General features: G+C 26.6%; 1 protein-coding gene across 1 annotated transcript in view; it reads right to left on the bottom strand.

Annotated features, from left to right (window-relative positions):
* Positions 1-997: 997 nt before the first annotated feature.
* LOC100215724 (structural maintenance of chromosomes protein 3) overlaps positions 998-24,818 on the bottom strand; it is a 61,796-nt gene continuing 37,975 nt past the window's right edge. The window contains exons 19-31 of the mRNA XM_065792010.1: positions 23,641-23,860; positions 22,859-22,940; positions 20,636-20,755; positions 20,467-20,538; positions 19,574-19,648; positions 17,159-17,267; positions 16,916-16,986; positions 16,627-16,716; positions 12,043-12,129; positions 11,652-11,864; positions 6,055-6,225; positions 5,714-5,891; positions 998-1,293 (exon numbers count right to left, since the gene is read on the bottom strand). Of these exons, the coding sequence (XP_065648082.1) occupies positions 1,091-1,293; positions 5,714-5,891; positions 6,055-6,225; positions 11,652-11,864; positions 12,043-12,129; positions 16,627-16,716; positions 16,916-16,986; positions 17,159-17,267; positions 19,574-19,648; positions 20,467-20,538; positions 20,636-20,755; positions 22,859-22,940; positions 23,641-23,860 (1,691 nt within the window). The 3' untranslated portion in view covers positions 998-1,090. The remainder of the gene's footprint in view (positions 1,294-5,713; positions 5,892-6,054; positions 6,226-11,651; positions 11,865-12,042; positions 12,130-16,626; positions 16,717-16,915; positions 16,987-17,158; positions 17,268-19,573; positions 19,649-20,466; positions 20,539-20,635; positions 20,756-22,858; positions 22,941-23,640; positions 23,861-24,818) is intronic.

Here is a 24,818-nt window from a genome sequence, read left to right as displayed (position 1 = left end):
TAGATTGAGTGAATTAAAATTTAAGAGGATGTTTTTCTTAAAGTTTTGAACAACTTAATTGGTTGTTCAAAACTTTAAGAAAAACATCCTCTTGAAGAGCAAACCTCCATTGAGAAAGAACCAAGTGTGCGTTGCAGCACATGCCGCAGCCTATTAGGAAAATTTTTTGTTTCCGATTCTTTCAAATAAAGATTAGGGAAATCCAAACAAATAGCATCTCAAGTTATTTCCAATTTCCGGAAGAAACTATTTAAATTCCTGTTAAGGTATCAGAAGCTTAGATAGAAACTTACTACAATATTTAACAAATCTGGTCACTGATTAATGCAAATGTTACACTAAATTTGGCTTGTGATAGAAAAGTTGCAAATATAATTTGTGGTCTTCTAACCCATTCAAGTATGCACCCTTGCTAAAGCCAAGTGTCTTGCCAAATCTGGAAACTTGCGAAATCATTTTATGAACTTTTTAAATTAAAAAAAAAAAGTCTAAACAAAACAAGATGAGGCTTTTAATTCGGTTTCTTTTTCACATCAACCTTCTCGAAATAGAGGCTCAAAAAATTTAAAAACTTCTAAGAAAATAGCTGTGCCTAATTTCTGGAATCTTTTAAAGATCTCTTGAATCCTTAGCTTTTTTTAAGAAATAAACTACTTTCCTACTTAATACCCTAAACTTTTCTATTTAATACCTTATCGTTTAATACAACAACAAATCCAAATAGCATAACTGTTAGATTTTATTTAAACGTTCACCTTGGTATTTGCCGTTTTTATTGACATATTTTTATCCTTTGCCAACATATTACTAATGAAATTTATTTTCTATTTTAACTTTCGAAAAAAAACCTTTTGAAAACTTAAAATCATCACCACCAATCACTCAAGTCACTCAAATACCATTGACAATAAATATCGTACCAAACAGTCTATTTTATTAACTATTGTAACGTAAAGACCTTGGATGATAACTTCGTAAACAAAATATGTAAATAAAATAACAATATATAGAAGTTATTTACAAATAAAAAGTATTTTACATTCTTTTGAGCTTTATTAATTGTTCTGAGCACTACTGAGCACTATCGATATCACTCTTTAGTAACACTTTTCCTAGCTTGCTCTTGAGCTTCGTCTTCTACAAAATCTTCAGCATCTTCCTTAGTTATATTAAGAATATGACTGACTTTATTTTTGAACTGAACCCCATAGAACTTTTCTGCATGTTCGAGTAGTTCAGGACGAAACGTGGTCGTTATAAATTGCGCGTTTTCAGAAAGTGTATGAATCATGGCTAAAATAAAAAAATTACAGCTCTAATAATTAAATTCGATTAATTTTATTTCTATATATTATTCATTTTAAATTATTTGTATCAAGACTAAATAAGTCACTTAAAAAACTTATTCTAATTCAGTCTTGTTCTAAAAACTATACAAATGTTATTGCAAATCTTATATAAATATTACTTATAGAATATTTTCGAAAAATTAACAATACTCTAAATGAATAACTATCGATTACGAACTAATTCAAAACAAAAAGTTTTGGCTAAAAACTAAACTTAAAGAACATCTAGCAATAGCAAAATGGTACAGACAAAATAACGTTGATTGAACATATATATCACACAAAAATTATAAAACGTCACAATTTATATTGTAACAGCATATAATAGTCACTTAAGCTACAAGTAACATGGATCTTCATGCCATTATAACATATAACCTTAAATTCAAATATAAAACTAACAACCTGCTTGAATTATTCAAGAACTTGATCAAAAATCTTTATGACAAAGATTTTTTTAATTCTAGTTAATTTAAAATTCAAATTTACAAGACATAAAGTTCAACTCTGGTTCACTATACACTTGTTACATAAGACCTCAGGTTTTCCACTTTTAGTTTGTTTGCTTTATTTTGGGTCAAGATCTGTAATAATTTAAAAACACGACTATAGGTTCTTAAAAACATTGAACATGAAAAAATTCATTACCCCCTAATTGTTTCAATTTATTATTTACAAGTATTGGACTCAAATCTGTTGAAATTTTAAAATTTACCAGACCTACTCGCCCTCTTTCTGAGACTAACATAAATTTGACTGTTTCGACTTTGGACTTCCGTGTTAACTGCTATTATTCTTTGATTGGCAAAGACAATAGTCACGTGCTTGGAATGAGGATATACTTGCATATCAATTTATCTATTTGCAGAGGCTGGTAAATTTAAACTCAACCAAAACTCAGTTATTTAATACTAAAAAATTGTATTCCTATATTGACGATTAGAAACACTCTTACTAAATTCTCAGATTATTTTTCACTACTGACCTTTCCTACTGATCTGAAAACCATGGAAACCATTTACAAAACCTATTGCAAAGTTAGCATCTGCTGTTTTTTTCCTTGAATAAAAATAATCGGTTATACCCTAACCCTAACCCTGACATAATCGGTTATACTCTGAACAATGTGAGAAGTGTTTTAATTTAGTTTGTTTGATATGAGTTTAGAGTATGTAGTATTATTGTTTTGTTTTATGCATAATTATTATTATATAATGTACACATAATTATAACTTTAGTGTTAAACATTTAATGTGTATTTAAAGCTTGTTTTATAAACGTTGAAAATTGTGACGAGATGCTTCATTGTAGAGTGTCAGATAGTGAAAGTAGAATAGAAGCGAAAAGCACATGGTTTGTGTATGTATCAAAACTTTAAGTTAAAGTTGCTGTTCTACCTACAAATAGACCAAACTGCACCTGTCTCAAAAAAAGCATCACTGAATTTATTAAAACCTTAGATGAGACTGTACGATCTTTGTTATTTTATCAAAGAAGCACAATCCTTATCAGTGGTGAAGCAAACATTAGACAAGCACAATTGTCTTATTCTTATGGATTTTTCAGAAAACCGTAATTTTTTGCAGATGATACTGTACAAGGTTTTACTGACAAACCAATCAAACAAATGTACACCCATTAACTGTTTATTATAAAGATCAACTTAAATGTGACTACTATTATATAAATTTGTTTTCATCGCCATCAAACAGTATGTTTTCTCATAAATTTACTCCCTATACTCCCAAAATCAAGCTACTGCAATCAACAAAGTGAAATATTTTCGTGGCGCAGCATCACAGTATCACTGCAATGTCCCATAGTAAAAATCCATGTAATAGGAGAAACAATAAAAAGAGCAAAAGTCTACAAGCAGTAATTACAAATCAGGCTGTACTCACACCACACAAACTGTTTACACGGGTAGAAAAAATATTAAAAGTGCTAACATACTTTAGCTTTTAAGTGTTGGTAACATCAGAAGTTAGTTCTACCTTTGCAGTACTTTTACTCTGCCTCCTCTCTGGTTAAAGAATGGAATAAGTCTCATATATATCAAGTTAAGGAATAAGTCTCATATATATCAAGTTAAGGAATAAGTCTCATATATATCAAGTTAAGGAATAAGTCTCATATATATCAAGTTGTTGTAAAAATGTTTTTTAAAAAATTAAGAATTTGTAAATGTTATTGTCACAATTTTCAGTACAGCAATTGTTCTTCTGGTTTAGAATGAAGTATGAATCTAGTATCGACTAAGTGTGTTAAGATGGACTTATCAATGGACTAACTGACTATAAAACAGTTTTTTATGAGAATAAAAACAAATCATCAAAAGATTTAAGTTAGCTATTCGTATATTTAAACAAACACGTTGTTTTTTGTGAGAAGAGATTATTGATTCAAGTGCCATAAGATAATTATACTACCAAAAGCAAGGTTAATTCAAAAACTTCAACTCAATTTTAGTCATGAATTATTTTATTAGACTTGGTGAGTCTTAATTTATTTACAACCATATTATTAGAACTGTACACACAGGCACAGAAAGAAATAAAACGCTTAAGTTTTTTAAATGTTTAAACTTTAAATGTTTAGACTAAATATTCCAAAATTGAAATCTAGCTTTATTTTGTAATGCAATGAATTTATCAGCTTAGTGAAATTATTTTCTAAAATAAGAACCTTTAGACTTAAAGTCCTACTCATTTAACAGCTAATCCCCTTTAACAACATTTTTCATAACTTTGCGAAAACTGCGGTTTGCTTTAAGACTTCAATAAAGTCTGTTTTAGTTAACCTTTAACAATTAAGTAAGGTTTTTTGTTTAATAGTCAAACAATGAGTGTATTTGATGATAACTATCAGAAATATATTTTTCTGATTTTTTTTTGATAAAAAGTAATATCAAATTACTAAAATTTAGCCAAGTTCATCATTTGTTGCGTTTATTCTAAACTAAAAAAAGTTTTTTTACTAATGCATTAAATGTCGAAAGATGAAACATTTTATTGGTATTTTTATTTTTTTTACAAAGCAAAATTGCCTCTAATATTTCAAAAGTTATAAATATTTTAGTAAAACCCCTTAAGTCAAATTTTCAGCTCAATTTGAAACAGCCGTGTATGGTTTATCTGTGAAAGTTTTTGAAATCAACAAATCAAATCTTATTAACTGCTTTATTAAAGTCATCCTCATTAGCCAACACTCTTCTTTATTTCCAGTAACTTCTGGGGTACCTCAAGATTCTATCCTTGGTCATGTTTTGCTTCTTATCTACATTAATAATCTTTCTGACAATCTTACATCTTTACTTAACAAAAAATCTTTTCTTTTCGATCACTTAGAACAGACAGCCAATTTTGAATCTGATTTCACTTCTGTAACAGATTGAAGCTTTCAGTGGTTTGTGAACTTTAACTCCAGCAAAACTCATTTATTTACTGTAAAAAACTATTGCAATACTGTCAACATTTTTATATTAATAAATGACAACTATTAAACCGAGTTCTTTTCTTTACGCCTTCTTGGAATATCATTCACTACTGACCTCTTATGGAAACTATAAATTGAATTAATTACAAAATTAGCATCTGCTATGGTTGCTTCTTTTATGTTACTCTCCATTATCTTACTTCTGATTCCATTTTCTACCTCTACAAATTTTTTATTTATCTCTTTTAAACAAGGTCCAAAAACGCATCGTAAATGTAGTTGGACCTGCTTTATCAGCCAAGCTTGAGCCTCTCTCCCATTCTCACAAGGTTGTATCTCTTTTACTTTTCTACAAATAATATCACGATTGCTGCTCAAAGGAGCTATTATCTCTAGTTCTATCAATCAAAACTCATTCTTGATTGGTTCATCATTTGGCAAAGTCAAATTTTTTAACTATATCTTTAATACTGTTCCTGCATGCTTTAAAAACTTTAACTCACCTAGTTTTTGCCCCAGCACTTCAACCCTTTGAAACTCACATCTTTATGTTTTCCTGATTCATACAACTTGCAACTTTTTAAGTCAACCATTGCTCTTTATCTCAATAGTTTAATTTTTAGTCCCAACTTAATAGTGATTGCTTTCAGCCTTGTTAGGAACAAATTAAAATAAAGAAAAATAGTTATATAAATATATATATATATATATAAATATATATATACACACACACACACACACACACACATTAAACTTACTTTAATTTACATTTTAAGAAGTTTTTATTTTGTTTTATTGATTTTTTGTTTTATTTACAATTATAAATAAAACTAATTTATACTACATTCTAAAAAAATAGTGAAAAATAAAAATTTATAAAAACTTAAAAACATTAAAAAAACATTAAAAAGCAACAACAACATAAACACCTGCTACTTCTTTTCTGTATGTAGGATCAAGAGCTTGATCGATTTCGTCAAATAAATAAAAAGGGGCTGGGTCACACTTTTGTATGGCAAATATCAGAGTTAGTGCAACCAAGGTTTTTTGACCACCAGAAAGTTGATTCATTTCTAAAGTCTCAGCACTCTTTCCAGTGAATGAAACCTAAAATCATTTGCTTTTAAAATCATTTTTAACTTTAAAATTTTTAAAATGTTTTTATATAAAAAAAACATACTTTTAGTAAAAATTTATGATATATTGAGAGAAAAAAAGTTCAAGGAAGAACTAATAAAGTATATAAAAACTACCTATATATAAATTCTACCTTAATTGAAACGCCACTAAACTCATCATAATTTTTCATAGATCTTTGGCTCGAAGAATCAGACTGAGAATGAGAATGTTCTTCTTCTTCTCTTAATTCTTTTTTCATAATCAATTGAGCTTTCCCACCTCGCACTAGTTGTTTAAAAATTTCGCTAAAGTTTTGTGAAACCTTAAAACATAAAATTTAAAAGAATAAAAGATGAACAAAAAATAAATAAATTATTTTTTACTGATATTATTATCTCTTATGCAATTTACATTAATACTTGTTTATTTTCTTCTGGCTAAGTAGTTTGCATTCATTTTATATTCATTTCTCACAGTTGTTACACACATCACTTCAATGTTAGAGGTTTTTTTTTTAATGTTGATTTGAATTAACACATTGTAAAATCAACCAGGTCACTACAATGTGTGTGCACGTATATATATATATATATATATATATATATATATATATATATATATATATATATATATAAAATAAAAATAATAATAAAGATATGCTTCATTTCTATATGATTAAGTTTCAAACCAAACCAGAGAATTTTTCAATTTAATTTTAAATTTGTTAGAGGTTTCCTATACATAAACGCAATATGGACATTTGTAAAATTCATATTTCAAAACAAATGTAAAAAAAAATAAAATAAAAATAAAACCTTAACAAAATAAAACTATTTCAAAAAATTTATCTTTAACTAAATTTGTTTTTATGTATTGTTTTGTTTATTACATTCACTTTTTTAAAGCAAAAATCAAAATACTTAGATATTAACATTAGTTTATACATTCAATATACAAAATGCAGAAAAAAAAATTGAATGGGATAGTAATAACTGAATCATCCAAACGTATGAACTAGGGCTTCGCAACGGGTGGAACTGCAACCAGTTAATAGTTTTTTTCCCTAAAAAAACCAGTCGTTTTTTTAGGAAAAAAAACTATTAACAAAAAAAACAAATAGGTAAACAGTTCAAAGATTTCTTGTTTTGACCAGCTAATGAGTAATATGGAAAGCACAAATATATATAATTTTGAAAATCGCTTGGATATTGCAATATTTTGACATACAAGTACCTAACTTAAAGTATTTTGTCAATTTTGTTGTTCAATTTTTTATTATTGTTGTTTCATTTAATTTGAGATTGTTAAATAACAATCTAAATTAAAATAATGAAACAACAAAAACAAAATTTTTTGTCAAATTTATTTTTGTAACCTTGACTTTTGTATCACTTTAAAAACCATAATCATAGTATACTTTAAAAATTATAATCATAGTATATTTTTACATTATACTATAATAAACAGTTATATGCATAATTGGAAAGAAAAAAGGGCTTGAAAGAAAAGATGATACAAGTTCATTAGATTCAAACTAAATTAACAATTAATAAGAAAAGATATTATTGCTACTATACATTGATAAAAATTAATGTTTAATAATTAACAAAAAAAAAAACTTTATTTTAGCTTAAGAATGAAAAAATCTTTATAACTATGCTAAAGAGAAAAAATTATAATTAAAGAATAAGTTAACAACAGTGTCTCAATCACAATCACATTTCTCAATAACAATAGATGAATGGGCTACCTGTAATTCCAAAAGGTATTTAAATGTAACATTAAATTCACCAGAAGATCGTTGTAAAATTGGACTTATTAACATAGAAGGTTCATGTGATTCATACAAAGTTCAGTCATTAGTTGAACAAAAACTGATGGAGTATGGTATTAAATTTAGTCATATACTTGCATCGACACAAGATGGAGCTAGCATTATGAAAAAATATGCACGATTAAATGAAATAGAAAACCAGTTTTGCATTAATCATGGTATTCAGTTGACTGTAATAGACACTTTTAACAAAATAGTGTCTGCAGTTGATAAGCCAGTCAATAAAGTATCAGATTCTGAAAGTTTAGTTTCTATTATAAGTATGTATGTATGTATGTATATATTTATGTAGAGTATTATATGTATGTATGTATGTATGTATGTATGTATGTATGTATGTATGTATGTATGTATGTATGTATGTATGTATGTATATATGTATGTAGAGTATTATATGTATGTATGTATGTATGTACGTATGTCAGGGGCGTGGTGGCTCTTAAAAGCCCATGCAGGATTTTTATGAAAAGGCCTAAATATGCGGTATTTTACCATATATGCTTGATGTAAAGGCCCATACGAAAAAAAATATGTATATGTATGTATATATATATATATATATATATATATAAATATATATAATAACTGACCTATTATATATATATATAAAAATATATATAATAACTATATATATATATATATATATATATATATATATATATATATATATATATATATATATATATATATATATATATATATATATATATATATATATATATATATATATATATATATATATATATATATATATATATATATATATATATATATATATATATATATATATATATATTATATATATATATATATATATATATATATATATATATATATATATATATATATATATATATATATATATATAAGTATATATAAATATATATAATATCTGACCTTATTCTAATAAATCATCAATACAAACTAGCAAGTTGAGATAACACTTGTAATTATTAATATTGTTTGTAATACATTTGCAATTAATAATATTTGTAATTATTAATATTGTAATTATTAATTATTGTATTTGTGATTTGTAATTATTAATATTGTTTCTAATACTTCAAAATAAAAAATGGTAACAATACCATGGAGCAACCACGCTTTTGTTCTGATTTTCTTAAAACACAATTTACCGCAAGCAAATACAATTAATATTTTGTTTGAAGAACATAGCCTAACACAAAATTAAAAAATCAAAGATTTTAATATTTTTATTACTATATAATGATATATATTTTATTGTATAATAATATAAATTTTTTTAAATTGTATATAATTTTTTTTCTAAAATAAATATTGAAAATCTTCAAAAATAAGATATTCTTTTTATAGATAGTTTATGCTTTTGTTTGATGCGGTGTTTTAACTTTTTTGACCATTTTCGCGTAAACTCACAACAGCAAAAATGCCGCTCTAAAAATGGTGCTGTTATTAACATAATTTAAACATTAAAGTTTTTATAACGTAGTTACATTTAGCAGTTACTAAATTGAAAGTATTTCATATTTTTTTCGAAAACATTATTATATTGTTTTTTTATTTCAAAAATAAAACAAAATTAAAATAATGAAAATAAAAAAATTTAAAGCTATGGAATCTTTATAATTTATTTTAAACTTACCTAAAATTAATAGTAATAAAAATGTGTCGTAAGTAGGTAAATTGTTAAGGTGTAATATCAAATTGTATTTGAAAATATTTGCAGTACTCCCACACCTCAATTAAAATAAATTCGTTAAATAATATGGTTTTACGCTATTTTTAAAAAGTTTTATTTGTGTATTTATAGTTTATAATTCAAAGTTTGCATAAAACATATCTTCTTTAAATGTAATTTTTGCACAGCCATCACCCTTTTTTAAATCTGTCTGAGGACATGATATTACGGGGTGATTTGTTTATTAACATACAATAGTATAAACTGCATAAAAATAAATAACTTCATTTATTATAAAACAAGTTTATATCTGTTTCGAAATGTTACAAAAATGCAAAACATGAGTTCGATACTTATTTATATAAAACTTAATTTAAAATTTAACACTAAAACATTTTTTTTAAAGGAATTAAAACGCAATACAATTACTATATAGTAATTGTATTGCATTAATTTAAGTCCAACAATAACATGGGTCTGCGGACATTTTTAAATTTATTTTTTCAACATTACGATCGTTAAAAACTGTTTATAAGTTCATAAATTTTTTTATGAAAAAAAAAATCATAACACGTCTTCAAATATCTACTTTGTTTTCAGAGCAATATTATTATTATGCAAAATACTAATATAATTGCGCTCAAAGTTGAATACTTAAAATCAAAGTATTAATAAAATTTAATTTGTGCAAACATAAATATTGTAAATGATTGTGGAATTTCTTTAAAATGTAGAAAAAATTAAAATTTGCCAAAAGGCCCATATTTAGATGAAAAAGTGAAAAGCCCATGCGGGAATCCCGCATAACCTTTGGGGCCACCACGCCTCTGATGTATGTATGTATTATATGTATGTATGTATATATGTATGTAGAGTACTATATGTATGTATGTATGTATGTATGTAGGAGAGATTTGTAAAACTAAAAGTCAACATAAAAAACGCACTGGAAGAATTTGGGCAATTTATACAATGAAGAAGACTTACCTATCTTGCTAAATTTAATTCAAATATTAAAGCCAGCAGAATTGACGGTAAAAGAACTTAGTAAAACCACATCAACTTTATTTATTGTTGAAGGAGTACTGACATTTTTATTTACTCAAACGCAACAAAACTGTACAAATTCGGGAAATAAATTTTGTAAATCTTTAAAAACAAGAACTTCAGAACAGCAAAAACAAAGAATTAGTTACAATGTATAAATTCTTGCAAAGTGGAACTTTTACAAAAACAGAGTTGGCAGAACTTTCATACTGGTCTAAGGCTGCTACACTGTCCTTGGCAACAATGTTAGCTATATTATTTTTTAGTGATTCAGATTCACAACCAACTATAAATGAGGATTCTAACAAAAAACAAGTCGAGTTGATTGCAACAGCATCAGAACCACCATCTTTAGCGCAGCAGTTGCAGCAATCAATATCTGATGTTTTACAGGTTGTAGAAGTATGCGAAAAAGCAAACAAACACAGTTTTGTATCATCCTTTCAAAACGAACTAAAAATGCTAAGTGTCAGTAAAGCTGTCCATAACTTATTAAATGCTCTGGTATCAATGCAACCTAAATCAACAGAAAGTGAGAAAGTTTTTTCAATCGCCTCTAATTTCTGTACAAAATCATGTTCTTATATTAAATTTGATCTGTTGTATGTTATTCTTTCTTAAATATTATTTATTTAAAAACCTTTTTTTATGTAAGAAGCAAGTAAGAGATTGAGAAAGGCTGTTTTAAGCTTTAGTACCAGCAGTATCAAAGGTACTAGACAATCCAATATTTATAAAAGAAAGATTGAAATAATTCAATGACAATGGATTTTTATATTTAGTAATATTTGATACTATAATCATGAAATTATTAGAAAAACCTCAATCATAAATAATACTTGACAACTTAAGCAACAGGCTACCTCATTCTTGCTGATCAAGCTATAAATGTAAGAAATCACTCATTGTGGTCTCTGCAACACACGCCAAAAAGACTAACAGCACATCATCCATGTGCTACATAGCACTGTCGATACTCTAACATTTTACAACTGATGAAGGAGTTATCCTTTCTGATAGCTGCTGCAGAGTTAAGAAAGTTAATAATAGCCCGTTTTAGAACCATCTCGCTGAGTTTTAGAGCAGTAACCTCATGAAAATTATTAAATTTTTAAGACTGACTGAAAATGTAGCAGAAAGTGTACCAAATTATTTTTCAAAAAAATTTATTAATAAGTTTCCAAGTATAAAAAACAAAAAAAAAAACCTGCTTAAATGTATTTAAAATAGCTTCATGTTTTCTTTGTTCAAGAACATCCATTAAGTCTAAAATTGCTTCATGACCTCTTACAAGTTCTTCTTTCCTCTTAATCAGTTTTTCCTTTTGTTCTGAAAAACTTATAAATTGATCCAATGCTTTTTTGTTCACATGACTGTACTTCTTTAACTCATCGTTGGCTATTTTTAACTTGTTCCAAAGCTTGTAAAAGTAAGTGTTATTAAATTATTTTAATTAAAAAAGAAAATTATTAAAAAAAATTTTTTATATTATTAGAAGATTATTTAAAAATTTTATATTTAAATTATAAATCGAATACAAATAAATAAGAACAATATGATTAAACATTTAAATATTTTTATTTATTTTGTTGTCTTACTTGCTTGGTTCCTGTTTTGTGATGCTTTTCAAATGCATCTGCTGGCAAACTTCCAAGTTCACGTATTTTCTTTGCACATTCCTCTTTCTATTTTTAAAATAAAATCCTGATAAATTAAAAAATCCTACTTCAATCATCATAAATACATTTTATAAAGGGGCAAATTAAGTGATTGCGAATTGAAAAATCCAGGTATATTTCTGGTATTTAAATTTTTAGTTTCTTGAAAAACTGTGAACTGTGTGTTTTTATGGATCTTAAAAATTTAATATAACTAATTTCACTTAGACTCTCATATCTTTCATGTTTAAATACCCGAATGAAACAGCTGTTAATTTAGCAAGATTGTATTCACCTGTATTGTGTATTTATCTAGCTAGGTAAATACAAATACATAGAAAAAAAAAAGAAACACAGGATTCAAATACCTAATGTTATAATGACGAAAATTAAGGAAATAAAAATATATTAAATAAAGTACATCAAATATCAGAAACATCTAAGGTACATCAAACCACCAACTTTATCACACTACCAACTTGTAAAGCGTTTCCAAATATATGAAAACATTGACATTAGCGGTACAGCAGCTTTAACTTCATTACAATTTTGATTGATCAATTTTGAAACTAACGCGTATTTTTTGAGAAGTAAAAACTAGAAACATGAACCTTTCCAAATAAGAGCGGATAAATTTAGTTAGATTGCAATCGCTGATTTTATAATCATTTCTATAATAAAATATAGAATTGTTTTAACCAGTCACAGTGGTTAGCCCCCTCCCACTCAAATGATGAAACCAGTGGTCAGAGATACCTCCCCCTCCCACTTAAATTATACTAATGATACCAAAAAAAAGATATGTTAAAAAATATATATATATATAATATTATTTATAACACTTATAATAGTTAACACTGCCAGAATATTCTGGTGTGGTATTATTTTTTTTTGACAGTGGCAGTTATTAATAATTAGTCTGCAAAATTTTTATGATGGTTAAAAAATAAATAAAACTATTAACATAATAACTATGACATTGAGACTTTAATGACTTTAATTTGCAAAATAATGTTCCAATTTACAATCGTTTTAAGCAAATTGAAAATGCTTAAAACCTTGAAAGAAATTCCAATATATTAAATTGTAAGCATAGTAGATAAAGTGAGCTAAATATCAAAAAATATGTCATTATTATTCTTATCTAAAATTAAAGATAACCATTGTAAGTTAACTGTTTAGAAACGGAAAAAAGAATCAAATTTAAAATCAAGGGGAATGATGTTGTAAGATTACGCTTTAACTAATACTAGATTAATATTGCTTTCCAAGCAATATTAATCTAGTATTAATAACATTAAAAAGTTTTTTATTTCATGGACTCGCCCTGGAACTCTGTCAATTAAGAAAGAAGCCATTGCAATAGTAAACTACATAAGGAAACACAACTCATTGATCATCAGAGTAATATGGGTGCAGAAGGTTATAAAAATATATTAATAAAAATACTGATATTGGAAAAGGGTTGCAAGAAATGGTCAAAAAAGATCGCAATTCACTTAAGAAAAAATTCAATATAGTTTGCTACTTTGCCCATTTTCTGATTTCCCTGATTTGCTAGAGCTAATTAAAAAAATGACGTTTATTTTGGTAAAAGCTACTAAACTAATCAAGCCGCTGGTATTTTTACAGATTACGTTAGCCAAATTGCTAAAGATTGTTTCCGAGATGATTTTATAGTCAAAATATTATTCAATTTTAAGTGAGGGCAGTTGTGATATTGTGACTAATTTTTGTCTAGATACGAACAAGAATTAGTGTATATACTGTATTTATTTGAGGGCAGTCTATACATTAAACTTTTGTCAAAAAGTTTAATGCATGATCAGATATGCATGACCGATTGTTTAAACAAAATCATACGGTACTCGCTGGATGGATCATAAGTGGAATGCAATAAAAATAGTTGTACATAATTATGGCGCATATATTTCACATAGAGTCTCTTACTCTTTATATTCTTGCACCCTTGACACGCCTGAGTCTTGGCTTCCAGCAAGATTTAAATGATCCAGTAAAAGCTATCCAATTTTGGACAATAAAATAATTGGACAATAAAAAAACTTAAAGCTCTCTTAAACAGTTCATTCATACTTTTTTTCCAACATCTTTGCTACCAACAAAGCTGCAAGCAACCACTATTAGTTACTGGAAGAGAAAAGATGAAGTTTATAGAGCAAGATAACAATTGTAAAAAGATAAAAAAAATTAGGAACAGTCATAATAAAAGGATGAGACTTAATTAAATGATGAGTAACACAAGAACGAATTTCAGTAAATGGCACAAGAGATGCTAGCTCTATAAAGCAGTGCCCATTATAGTATTTGTAGAAAAGGGAAAGAAAAGCAACATTACAACGATGTGATAATAGTTGGAGGTTGGCTGCAAGAGCAGGTCCAAATATGTTTACAATGCACTTTTTCCACCTTTTCTAAAAGAAAAAGAGCATTATTGGAGGATCCACCCCAGATATGGCAACAGTATTCCATACAAGAACAAATTTAAGATTTATGGAGATAAAGAATAGAGTCCAGAGTAAGAAAGTGTTGAGCACGATAAAGAGATGCAATGTTAGCAGATTTAGCTAATTTTGCAATGGATTTGATATATGATTTCCAAGAAAGATTGGAAGTAGGAGTTAGTCCCAGAAGATGAAAGGTAGACTCATCGAGTACATTACCGTTCATCAATGTGGTAGTGGTGTAGTGGTAGAGCGAGAGGTTCCAAGTTTGATTCCCACCACATCCCTGGTAGTACCGCGCTCAACTTGTTTCTCCACACAGCGGCCTTGTTTGTCAAGGTTCGTGTTTCGAAGTTATAGAGTTGAGAGAGGGTTATAACACAAGTAGCCTCCTCATCTGTAGTGGCCTTCTTGGCCTTGGGGAAATGAATTACAAAAAAAAATAAAAATAAAGGAAGATCTAAAATATTGCGATAACGATTTGCTGAAAAAAAATTGGGCTTTATCTGATTCACCAGCCACTGTGAGCCCCATGCTGTAGCAGAAGTGAGCTCCTTTTCAAGCTCAAATATCCCCTCCAAGCAATCAGAGTGTTGGCTTCTTATCAAGAAAAGAATAAATGGTAGTATCATCAGCCAACAATGCCATCTTGTGAGATGTGAGAATATTTGGAAGATCGTTAAGGAAACCCAAAAGTTACAGGATATGAAGAAGAGTGCTGTCCATCGAGGACAACTTTTATACTACGATTGGAAAGGAAGGATTCAATAATGTTAAAGATGTTACCTGATGCACCATTAGAAGAACGCTTATGGAGAAGACCAGCATGCCAAGCTTTATCAAAAGCTTTAGAAATGTCAAGAGCGATAGCCTTAACCTTTCCACCTTTATCTAATCCACGATAAAACCTATTGGTTATTACAGTTAGCAAATTAACAAGAAGATTAATATCCATATTGATGATCAGAAAATAAGTTAGTAGATTCAAGATGAGAGATTAAGTGTTTGTTAACTGAAGACTCAAAAACCTTGCTTATGATAGGAAGAAGACTAATGGGACAATAGTTAGACGAGTCAGATCACTCTTCAGAATATTTGAAAATAGGGATAACAGATGCTGCTTTCAAGCAGGCTTGAAAATAAGACTCTGATAAGCACTTGTTAAACAGTTTTGAAAGTATAGACGACAGCTCCGGAGAACACTTCTGCAAGACTATAATAGGTATGTTGTCCGGACCACAAGCTGTAGAAAAGTCTTCTTTTAATAACTATCGTCCCATTAGTCTTCTTTTTTAGAAGGTTTTTGAATCTTTAATTATTAAATACTTAAACTCTTATCTTGAATCTAATAACTTACTTTCTGACCATCAATATGAATTTTGATCTTCTCATTCTACAGCTGATTTGCTAACAGTGATAACCGATAGGTTTCAATGTGCATTAAATAGAGGTGGAGAGGTTAAGGCTATCGCTCATGACATTTTTAAAGCTTTTGATAAAGTTTGAAATGCTGGCCTTCTCCATTCTTAATCTAAATTTAAAGTCATTTTAAAAACTTTCATAACCTCTTATAGCCACCTCTAAAGTTTGCTATGACAATTTGGGTACATTATTAATTCTTAAGTTTTCTGTTACAAATTTGTCATCATTTGCTAATATTGTTATCACAAAATAGATACGACAGGTATGGCTATTCTAGAAACTTGAAGTTCATATATCATACAATTTAAATTACAACTAAATTAATACCATTAATCAGTAATTTATTAATGCAGTAATTTATTTAGATTGACTGGCTTATCTTAAAATATATTGTTACAAGGCAGCAAAAAACTGATGAGTATTTATATAGTCATGACTAAATCAAGTTGCATTTGTTAAAATGTTCAACAATTGTAATTAATTTGTTCAGTCAATTCTTTTAATGCAAAACTAAACAGATGAGAGTCAAACGATAATAAGACTGCCATAATACTGTTATAATATTATACCATTTTATTTCTTATATTATATTTTATACCATGATAAATTAAATCAATAAGGTGGAAATTAAAGTATGAACCTTTTTTAGTAAAATGCTTCTCTTGCTTGCAAGTTTCTCCATTAATTTTGAATCTTCTTCAACTGCTGCTCTTTTTTCTTTTTCAATTGTCTATAACAAAATGGAGAAAAAATTAAATATAACTATAAATTTTAAGTTGCTGCAAAATATTAAAAAAAAAGTTCTACTTTAGTGATTAATGTGTAGTGTAAATTGTAAATACTTTTTAATGTCAATAAGTTTTACACACGCACACACACACACATGCATATAAATATATATGCACACACAAAAAGATATATCGCTATACCCTCCATTCTTCCAGTGATACTTGAAGTGCTTTAATTTTTTTTTGGTAAGAGGATATCTCTGTTTCAACATCTAAGGAAAAAAGATTTTCTATTTAAAAATTCTGTATGCATTGTATACAGAATTTTTTAATTTTCACCAGAATTTGTACAAATGAATTAATTATATGCTTTATGTAATTGGCTACATATAAACTAAATAAATAACCAAAAAAAATTTTGTTAACAGCAAAAAAAGTAACTACCTTTAATTCGAAGAGATGACCTTTCTAACCAGGATACACATGTATTAAACTCAGAGACTTTCATTTTTAATTGCTCATTTTTTCCTTCCATACCAGCATCATCTAATCTCTAAATAGTTATACATTAGAACTAAAATAAAATAAAACATTAAAAAAGTTATATAAATATAAAAATAATATAAGTATAAAATAAACAAAATTTAATAATAATAAAATAGCAACAAAAAAATATAAAAAAATTATTTTATTAAATTAAAATTTGTTTGATTTGTTTTTTATTTATATGTATACTTTTAAACTATTAGAATGAAACTAATTAACATGTTGTTGTGTATGTTGTATTATTTGCATAACTGTTGAACCAGTCATGTAACTTTTGTACTAGTCGGGTAACAGTTGCATCAGTCGTGTAACTGTTGCACTAGTCGGGTAACAGTTGCATCAGTCATGTAACTGTTGCACTAGTCGGGTAACAGTTGCATCAGTCATGTAACTGTTGCACTAGTCGGGTAACAGTTGCATCAGTCGTGTAACTGTTGCACTAGTCGGGTAACAGTTGCATCAGTCATGTAACTGTTGCACTAGTCGGGTAACAGTTGCATCAGTCATGTAACTGTTGCACTAGTCGGGTAACAGTTGCATCAGTCGTGTAACTGTTTAATAGAAAATACTAATAAAAATTAATAAGTTAATAATAAAAAAAAAAATAAAAGAATAAAAACAATAAAAAAAAAAAACTTAATAATAAAAAACACATTTATTATGTAACTGTTACATCATTAGTATGTGTAGTTTTTGAACCAGTTGCAAAACTCTTGTATTGGTACTGTTTGTTAAACTTCTGCATTATTAATCAATTTTTCTTACTGTGTTTTGTAGTATAAAGATTATAAATGTATTTTAGTTTGTTTACTACAATGTTTATGGTAAAAAAAAAAAAATCAAGCATTTAATAATTGAAATATATGCAACAAAACATATTATAACAAATAAATGACAAAACTTTTTACTTCAAATTTACAAAAAGATTCTTATTTACATAAATGTATTTTTTTTTAATCAAAGACTATTCTAAATCACGTCTTAAAGTTGTTGGTGATAAAATCTTTGAGAAAACCAACTTTGTAAACTTTTATAAAACCATTTTTAACTTAAGTACTTAAACCATTGCTTGTTATAAATGGAAACCTATCATTAATGGATCCATGATTTTCTGGCAAAGGGGAAAAATCCTTGGGATAGATAAAATCAACACAAATATCTGCCACTGAAACTGTTGTACCAACATAACTATAGCTACCAACAGTAAAGCACAAAGATAAGAACATTATGGTCTGGGGTTGCTTCAATAGAGATTGTATCAGTCCTATCAGTTTGATTGATGGCATAATGGACAAAAATATGTACAATGATATCTTTAAGGATGTTATACTACCATATACTCAAGACAAAATGCCTCGAGGATGGATATTTCAGCAGGACAATGACGTAAAGCGCACTTCAACCATTGTGAAAAACTTTTTCAAGACCAAAAAAATTTGATTAATAGAATGGCCTTCGGATAGTCCTGACCTTATTCTATTTAACAACTATGGGAACACTTGATTGACAAATTTCAGGTCAAAAACCAACAAGTAAGCGTGATTTATTTAAAATTCTGAAATAAGAATAGGAAAAAATGGACATAAATATGATTATGAACCTAGTGGGCTCAATACTTTGTTACTGTCAAGCAGTAATCAATGCTAAGGGCTTTCTGATGAAGTATTGAAGTAATTTACTCTAAATTACAACATTTTCAATTAAAAAAAATCTACTTCAAGTATTTTTTTCTAACCAGATACTTTAACATGCGCATATTTCAATAAATTGAATTTTTTGATTAGATTGCTTAGACTTAGTAAAAACTAATTTTTTTTTAGATTTGTAATCAATTTTTTGACATTCCAGTCAAAATTTGAAAGAAATTTTTTATTTAAAAGTAATTTCAAGTTATGCGCTTGCTACTTTTTGCATGTGTGTTAATAAAATTTTGTAAGGTTTTTAGACTAAAGGTTTCTAAAGATTTAAAAGATTAATCAGGTTAAAAGTCATAAGTTTTCTTTATTTGGAAATTTTGAAGAAAAAAAAACTATTATAAAGAGGTCAAACATATTTCTTTATATTCATTACTAAATTGAGATTTAATTACTTATTTAAATTAAATAAATTTAAAATATTAATAATATAAATTAATACATACTAATAAAATGTTACTTTGATGATGTAATCAATATAAATACCATGGAATGTTTTTATATATTTGATGATGTAATCAATATAAATATTTTAGAATGTTTTTATATATTAGATATTAAAATAAATATTATTTTATAAATAAACAAACAGTTAAAACTGTTTTTGTAATAAACTTACCATTTGCAGTTCATCCCTTCTTTTATATAGATTTGAAGATAACAAATCTTCAATATTTTGCTTGGTACCTTCTAACTAAATTACAAGTATTTATTATTACAACCAATGTTTTAAAATTAGAAACAGCAGCTGCCAAGGCAGGGTAGTGCTTTAACTGCCTTGTGTCTATTATGGGATTCATGGCAAACAGCTTCATATGCGCTAGCAGTAAAGTTTTATTTATCTGTAAAAGTATATATAGAGGTAGGTTAATAAATAATTAATGTTAAATGTTTTGGTGTTGATTACTGTTAACAGAAAAGTTTTAATAATTAAAACTAATATTACTACTAAACTGTTGTTAATTAATGTTAATTAATGCTAATTAATGTAAACATATTACTACTTATGAATGAATTAATGTTAATTAATGCTAATTAATGTTAATATATTATTACTTAAATAATACTGATAAGTTATTTGGCGATTTTATTCCTAATTTTAAAACATTAAAAAACTTTTTAATATCTTATTAGTAGCATTAAATTCAATATAAGATTTGAGACAAAAGAGAACAATGTTTAAAACTATACATAATATCAAAATAAGTGTAATGTAAGTATAAATTTAATGAAATAAAAGATATATAACTAATGTTCTCTTTTAAATATTAAAAAACAAAAACTTCACAATAGTATTTTATCATTAATTACTATTAATTTTTGACTGATAAATTCTTATATATTACTGTTAATGTTACTATGTTATTTGAAATCCATGTTTTACATTTATTATTTATATACAGAATATAAAAATATCTGCTAATGACAGTCAAAGACAAATTTTATCAGTTGAATATAATGTGCTTTGGTTTTTATTTACAACAAAAATAATTAAAAAATAATAAATCTTACAATAGTTCGTTCTTTCAGAATGGATTTAATTTCATTTTTCAATTTCATAATTTCAGAGTTGAGATTTTCAACCTAAAAATAGTTTTTTTTTAAAATTATCAATTGCAAATAATTAATTTTTACAAGTTAAGTCTATTTTAAACTGATAAAAATACAAAAAGCAATATACTTCTTCCTGGTCCTCACGAGTGAGTTGAGATAATATTTCTGTACCTAACTCTTCTTGGAAAGACTTTATTTGAGCTCTAAGACGCGACAATTCCATTTCATTACTTGTTAACATTGCTTTCTAAAAGTATTTAAATAGTCTTTTAAATAAGAAATTAAAAAAATACAATTATCAAAAAGTAAATTTAAATAATAGAAATTACTATTTATGTTTATATCATTAGTTATAAGTTTTTGTTACTAATCTCTTAAATTTACTATGCAATAATGACACCACATAAATAAAAATAAATATGAAAAGAAAGAATTATTTATTTGAGAAATCAATAGGCATAAAAAATACACAAAAACAAACAATATACAAACTAAAGTCAATTCACATTCACAGTAAAAACCAAATTTAATTTTTATGACAATTTCTAAGAACTTCAGCAATTATACTAAACTTTAAAATATTATCATTTTGCCCAAGTCGAATATTTGAAATTTAAACAAGTTGAATATTTAAACAAGTAAAATGCAATTTAAAAGGGGTCGTTTAAATTTGCAATTTAAGACGCTCCTCAACTAATGTTTAGATATGTAAAAACCTGGCTAATCTCCTATCACCTTGTATAATTTTCGTCAGTATTAACTTATTATTTCAAGTTAGAACCATTGCCAACTCAGCAAGTATTTCAAGTCAGAACTTGAAATTTCAAGTTCTAACTTGAAGTAAATCAAAAATTATTTAAGTCAACATTAACTTCTTGCGAATGCGAGAAGTTAGTTCTGGCTTGAAATACTCTCTGAGTTGGAGATGAGTAAAAGCAAGAGATGGTGTCTCAATAAAAAATACCCATTGTGGACAGATGTTAACTGCATTTAGGCCTTTTATGATGTAGAAGGCAAAGACTTTAGGGATAAGCAGAATACCTCTATTAACCAGACAGCATCTTTTCTTTTATGATAGGCTGGCATATATATTAACCAGCGTTACATTGTTTCCACTCTAGGATGACAAACACTAAATCTTTTTGGCTCCACTCATAGGCAACTTTCCAAGTACTTTTCTATATTTTATCACATTTTAATTCACTACTGACCTATCATGGAAACCATATACAATCAATTGCAAAAACTACCATCTGGCAAGTTTGAATAATAATAAGCTTAACTCCTGATTACATTTTTACCTCTATAAATCTCTTATTTGCCCTTGTATGGAATACTACTTTCACATTTGAGCTTGTTTAGTTAATTAAGCTTGTTCTCTTTAAGACAAAATCAAAAAATGCATTGTAAATATTGTTGTACTTGATCTAACTGTTAAGCTTGAGATGTCCCATTGTCATCAGAGGACTTCTCTTCTGTCTCTATGTTTTTAGAATTAACAGTTTTTAACGTCAATGGTCTCACTCTTTAACTCTTTACTTTCTTTCTGTTAACTTAATTAGTTTTTCAATTCAAAATTTGAATATACCGAATAATACTTTAAACACTTTTTGCAATAATACAATAATTTTAAACACTTTAGTTGCATTTTGAATAACGTGAATATCATTGGACTTTTTGTTTTTATTAATAAAACTTTGTCAAACAAAATTAATGCAATATATTAATAATGCACGCACAGCATTAATAATGTAATACATTGATGCATGCAGAAATTATTGCAATAAAAAACGTTATTAATGATGCAAGTATGCATCATTTGTAAAAAGCGAAATTTTCAGTTTCACTTTTTTTTAATTATTATTTTTAATTAAAAAGTTCTTATTAGTTGTATTTTAGTAGTCATTTTAAATATTTCTTAGGAGTGTTTCTTATAAACAATTTTGTGGCAAATTTTTTTTGTTTATACTAAAATCATTCAACTGATTTAAAAAATTAAACCTGGTTGGCTTTACAATACTTAGCTTATGGTCACTATACTTTTTATTTGGTTATAATTTCAAAATATTGATTTCAAAAAAGAAACCATGTAAAAGCCCAGATATAACAGACAAATTTGTGAAAATTTATATTGCTATTTATTGCAGCACCCAAGACACAAACTTATAATTGATATATAATGTAAACTTATATATATTAAACTTATATAAAAATATATTATCTATATAAATTTAAATAATATTTAAATAAAAACTTACTATTTACAAAGATATTATTCATAAAAATACAATGTAAACACAGGTAAATATTAAAAAAACAGGTAAATATTTAAAAAATAAAAAAAAAAAACCTTAGGTGTAAATGTTGCTTCTATAGATGATTTTGATTTTGCCAAGTTTTGAACATCCTGTTTTTGTTGCATGTAAGTATTTCTGTAAAAAAAATTATGATCAATATGCTTTCAAATAAACAAAAATAATAAATTTAAAAAAATAAATAAAAAATTAAACCAGCATAGTAATAAACCAACAGCATACAGTTGTTTATGTAGTCTTATATTTCTGCTTTTAGAGTATAGTTTGTTTATTATACAAAATGACAAATTTTAAAAACAGGTTATACTATATTATATATGAAATCTTCTCAGTAAAAACTTTAGTAATATACTGAGTTCTGAACTAGACTGCAAAAATCTTGAGAAACCATCAGGGTTGCTGCTATAATTATGCAATAAAATTTTCTGATTTTCCATGATTTTTCAAATCAAATTTAGGTTATTTTTTCCTTATATCTATTTCTACTTGCAGATTTAACATTTAAACTTCGACATTAACTTCCACACTACTTTTTTATTCCCACCCCCAAAAAAAAAACAGATCATTTACTTTCTATATACATGGAGAATCTGAAATATGTCAAAATTTGTTTTTATTTTGTTACAAAATTGTTAATTTTGTGACGAAATTTTGTTACAAAATAAGTTGTTTTTTTGTAACCCTGTTTATCATTTATTAATAAAAAATTATAAGAATTTTTACAATTAAAAAAAAGAAAATTACAATTAATCTAATATAAAAAATAAAAAATAAAAAAGATTTGAATTTATTGAATAATAAAAAATGAAAAACTTGCTTGAGTTGTTCTTGGGTTAGTTCAACTTGCTGTAAGTCACTGCAAACTCTTGTTATTTTATGAGAAATTTCTTCAACTTGAGAATTTAACTTAGTGAGTTCTGCTTCTTGAGTTTGTAAACTATTCTTAAAATCACATACTTTTTTATGCAATACTAGACGAGATTTAGAAAGATCAATATGACCACCTTCTAGTGTTCCTCGATGACTGAACTTATCTCCTAAACCAAAAACAATTTCAATTGTTAACAGCAACAAGAAATTATAACCTATATTATAAAGAAAACAATTTTTTTTTAAAAAAGATATGTTTACAACTAGGTTTTAATTAAACATTTTTGTAGCACAAAAATGGCTGATTCAATCCTGACTTCATTACATCATCAGTTTTTTTATTACTCTTCTTTATTGTAAAAGAAAAATTTCTGGATTAAAGTCATCACTTTAAATTAATGCAAGCAAAATATTACAGTATCTTTCCAAATTTAATCTGCAAAAACAAATATATACATATCTACTACTGTTAAGAACTAATATAGACAATGATAAAGGTAGTTAAAATGTATCCCTGACAAGTGATGCCATTTATTGATAGTCAGGCTCATTAAAACATCATTTTTAAACATGCTAAAGCCCTGAGGATGGAGTTTTACAAACATAAACCTTCAGTTCATGTATATACACTCCACTGCCATTGTTATAATTAAAGTCTATAATGTAGACTATATTGCACCTATATCAGTTAATGGTATAAATGCAATATTCTGACTATATCAGTTAATGATACAGCCATAGCAGCAGTCTACAGCTAGATCATCAATAAAAAATAGTTAAAGATAATATAACTATTAAATTATTAAATAAAAATTAACAATATAAGTACAAAACAACAAAAATAGTTAATACACATAAAATACTTTGAAACAAAACATAAAGTATTAAAAGAGTTAGAACATCATTTCCACAATTTAAATTTGCAATTCCGCATTTGCATATCTAGTGAAAAAATTAAGTATGCTCAGAGGTTATTTGTCATTTTACTCACTATGAATTTATACATTTTTATATGGAACTTTAGGAGTGCAGAAAATAAAATAAAATTACAAAAATTCAAATTTATATGTATTGAAATGTGTTAACTAAAAGCAACAGAAAATTTAAAATATTTTTGTATTTAAA

This window comes from Hydra vulgaris, chromosome 03 (genome assembly GCF_038396675.1).
Source record: "Hydra vulgaris chromosome 03, alternate assembly HydraT2T_AEP".
NCBI lineage: Eukaryota > Metazoa > Cnidaria > Hydrozoa > Anthoathecata > Hydridae > Hydra > Hydra vulgaris.
The sequence above is the reverse complement of the archived record's forward strand: the minus strand, read 5'-3'. Positions and strand labels throughout refer to the sequence as shown.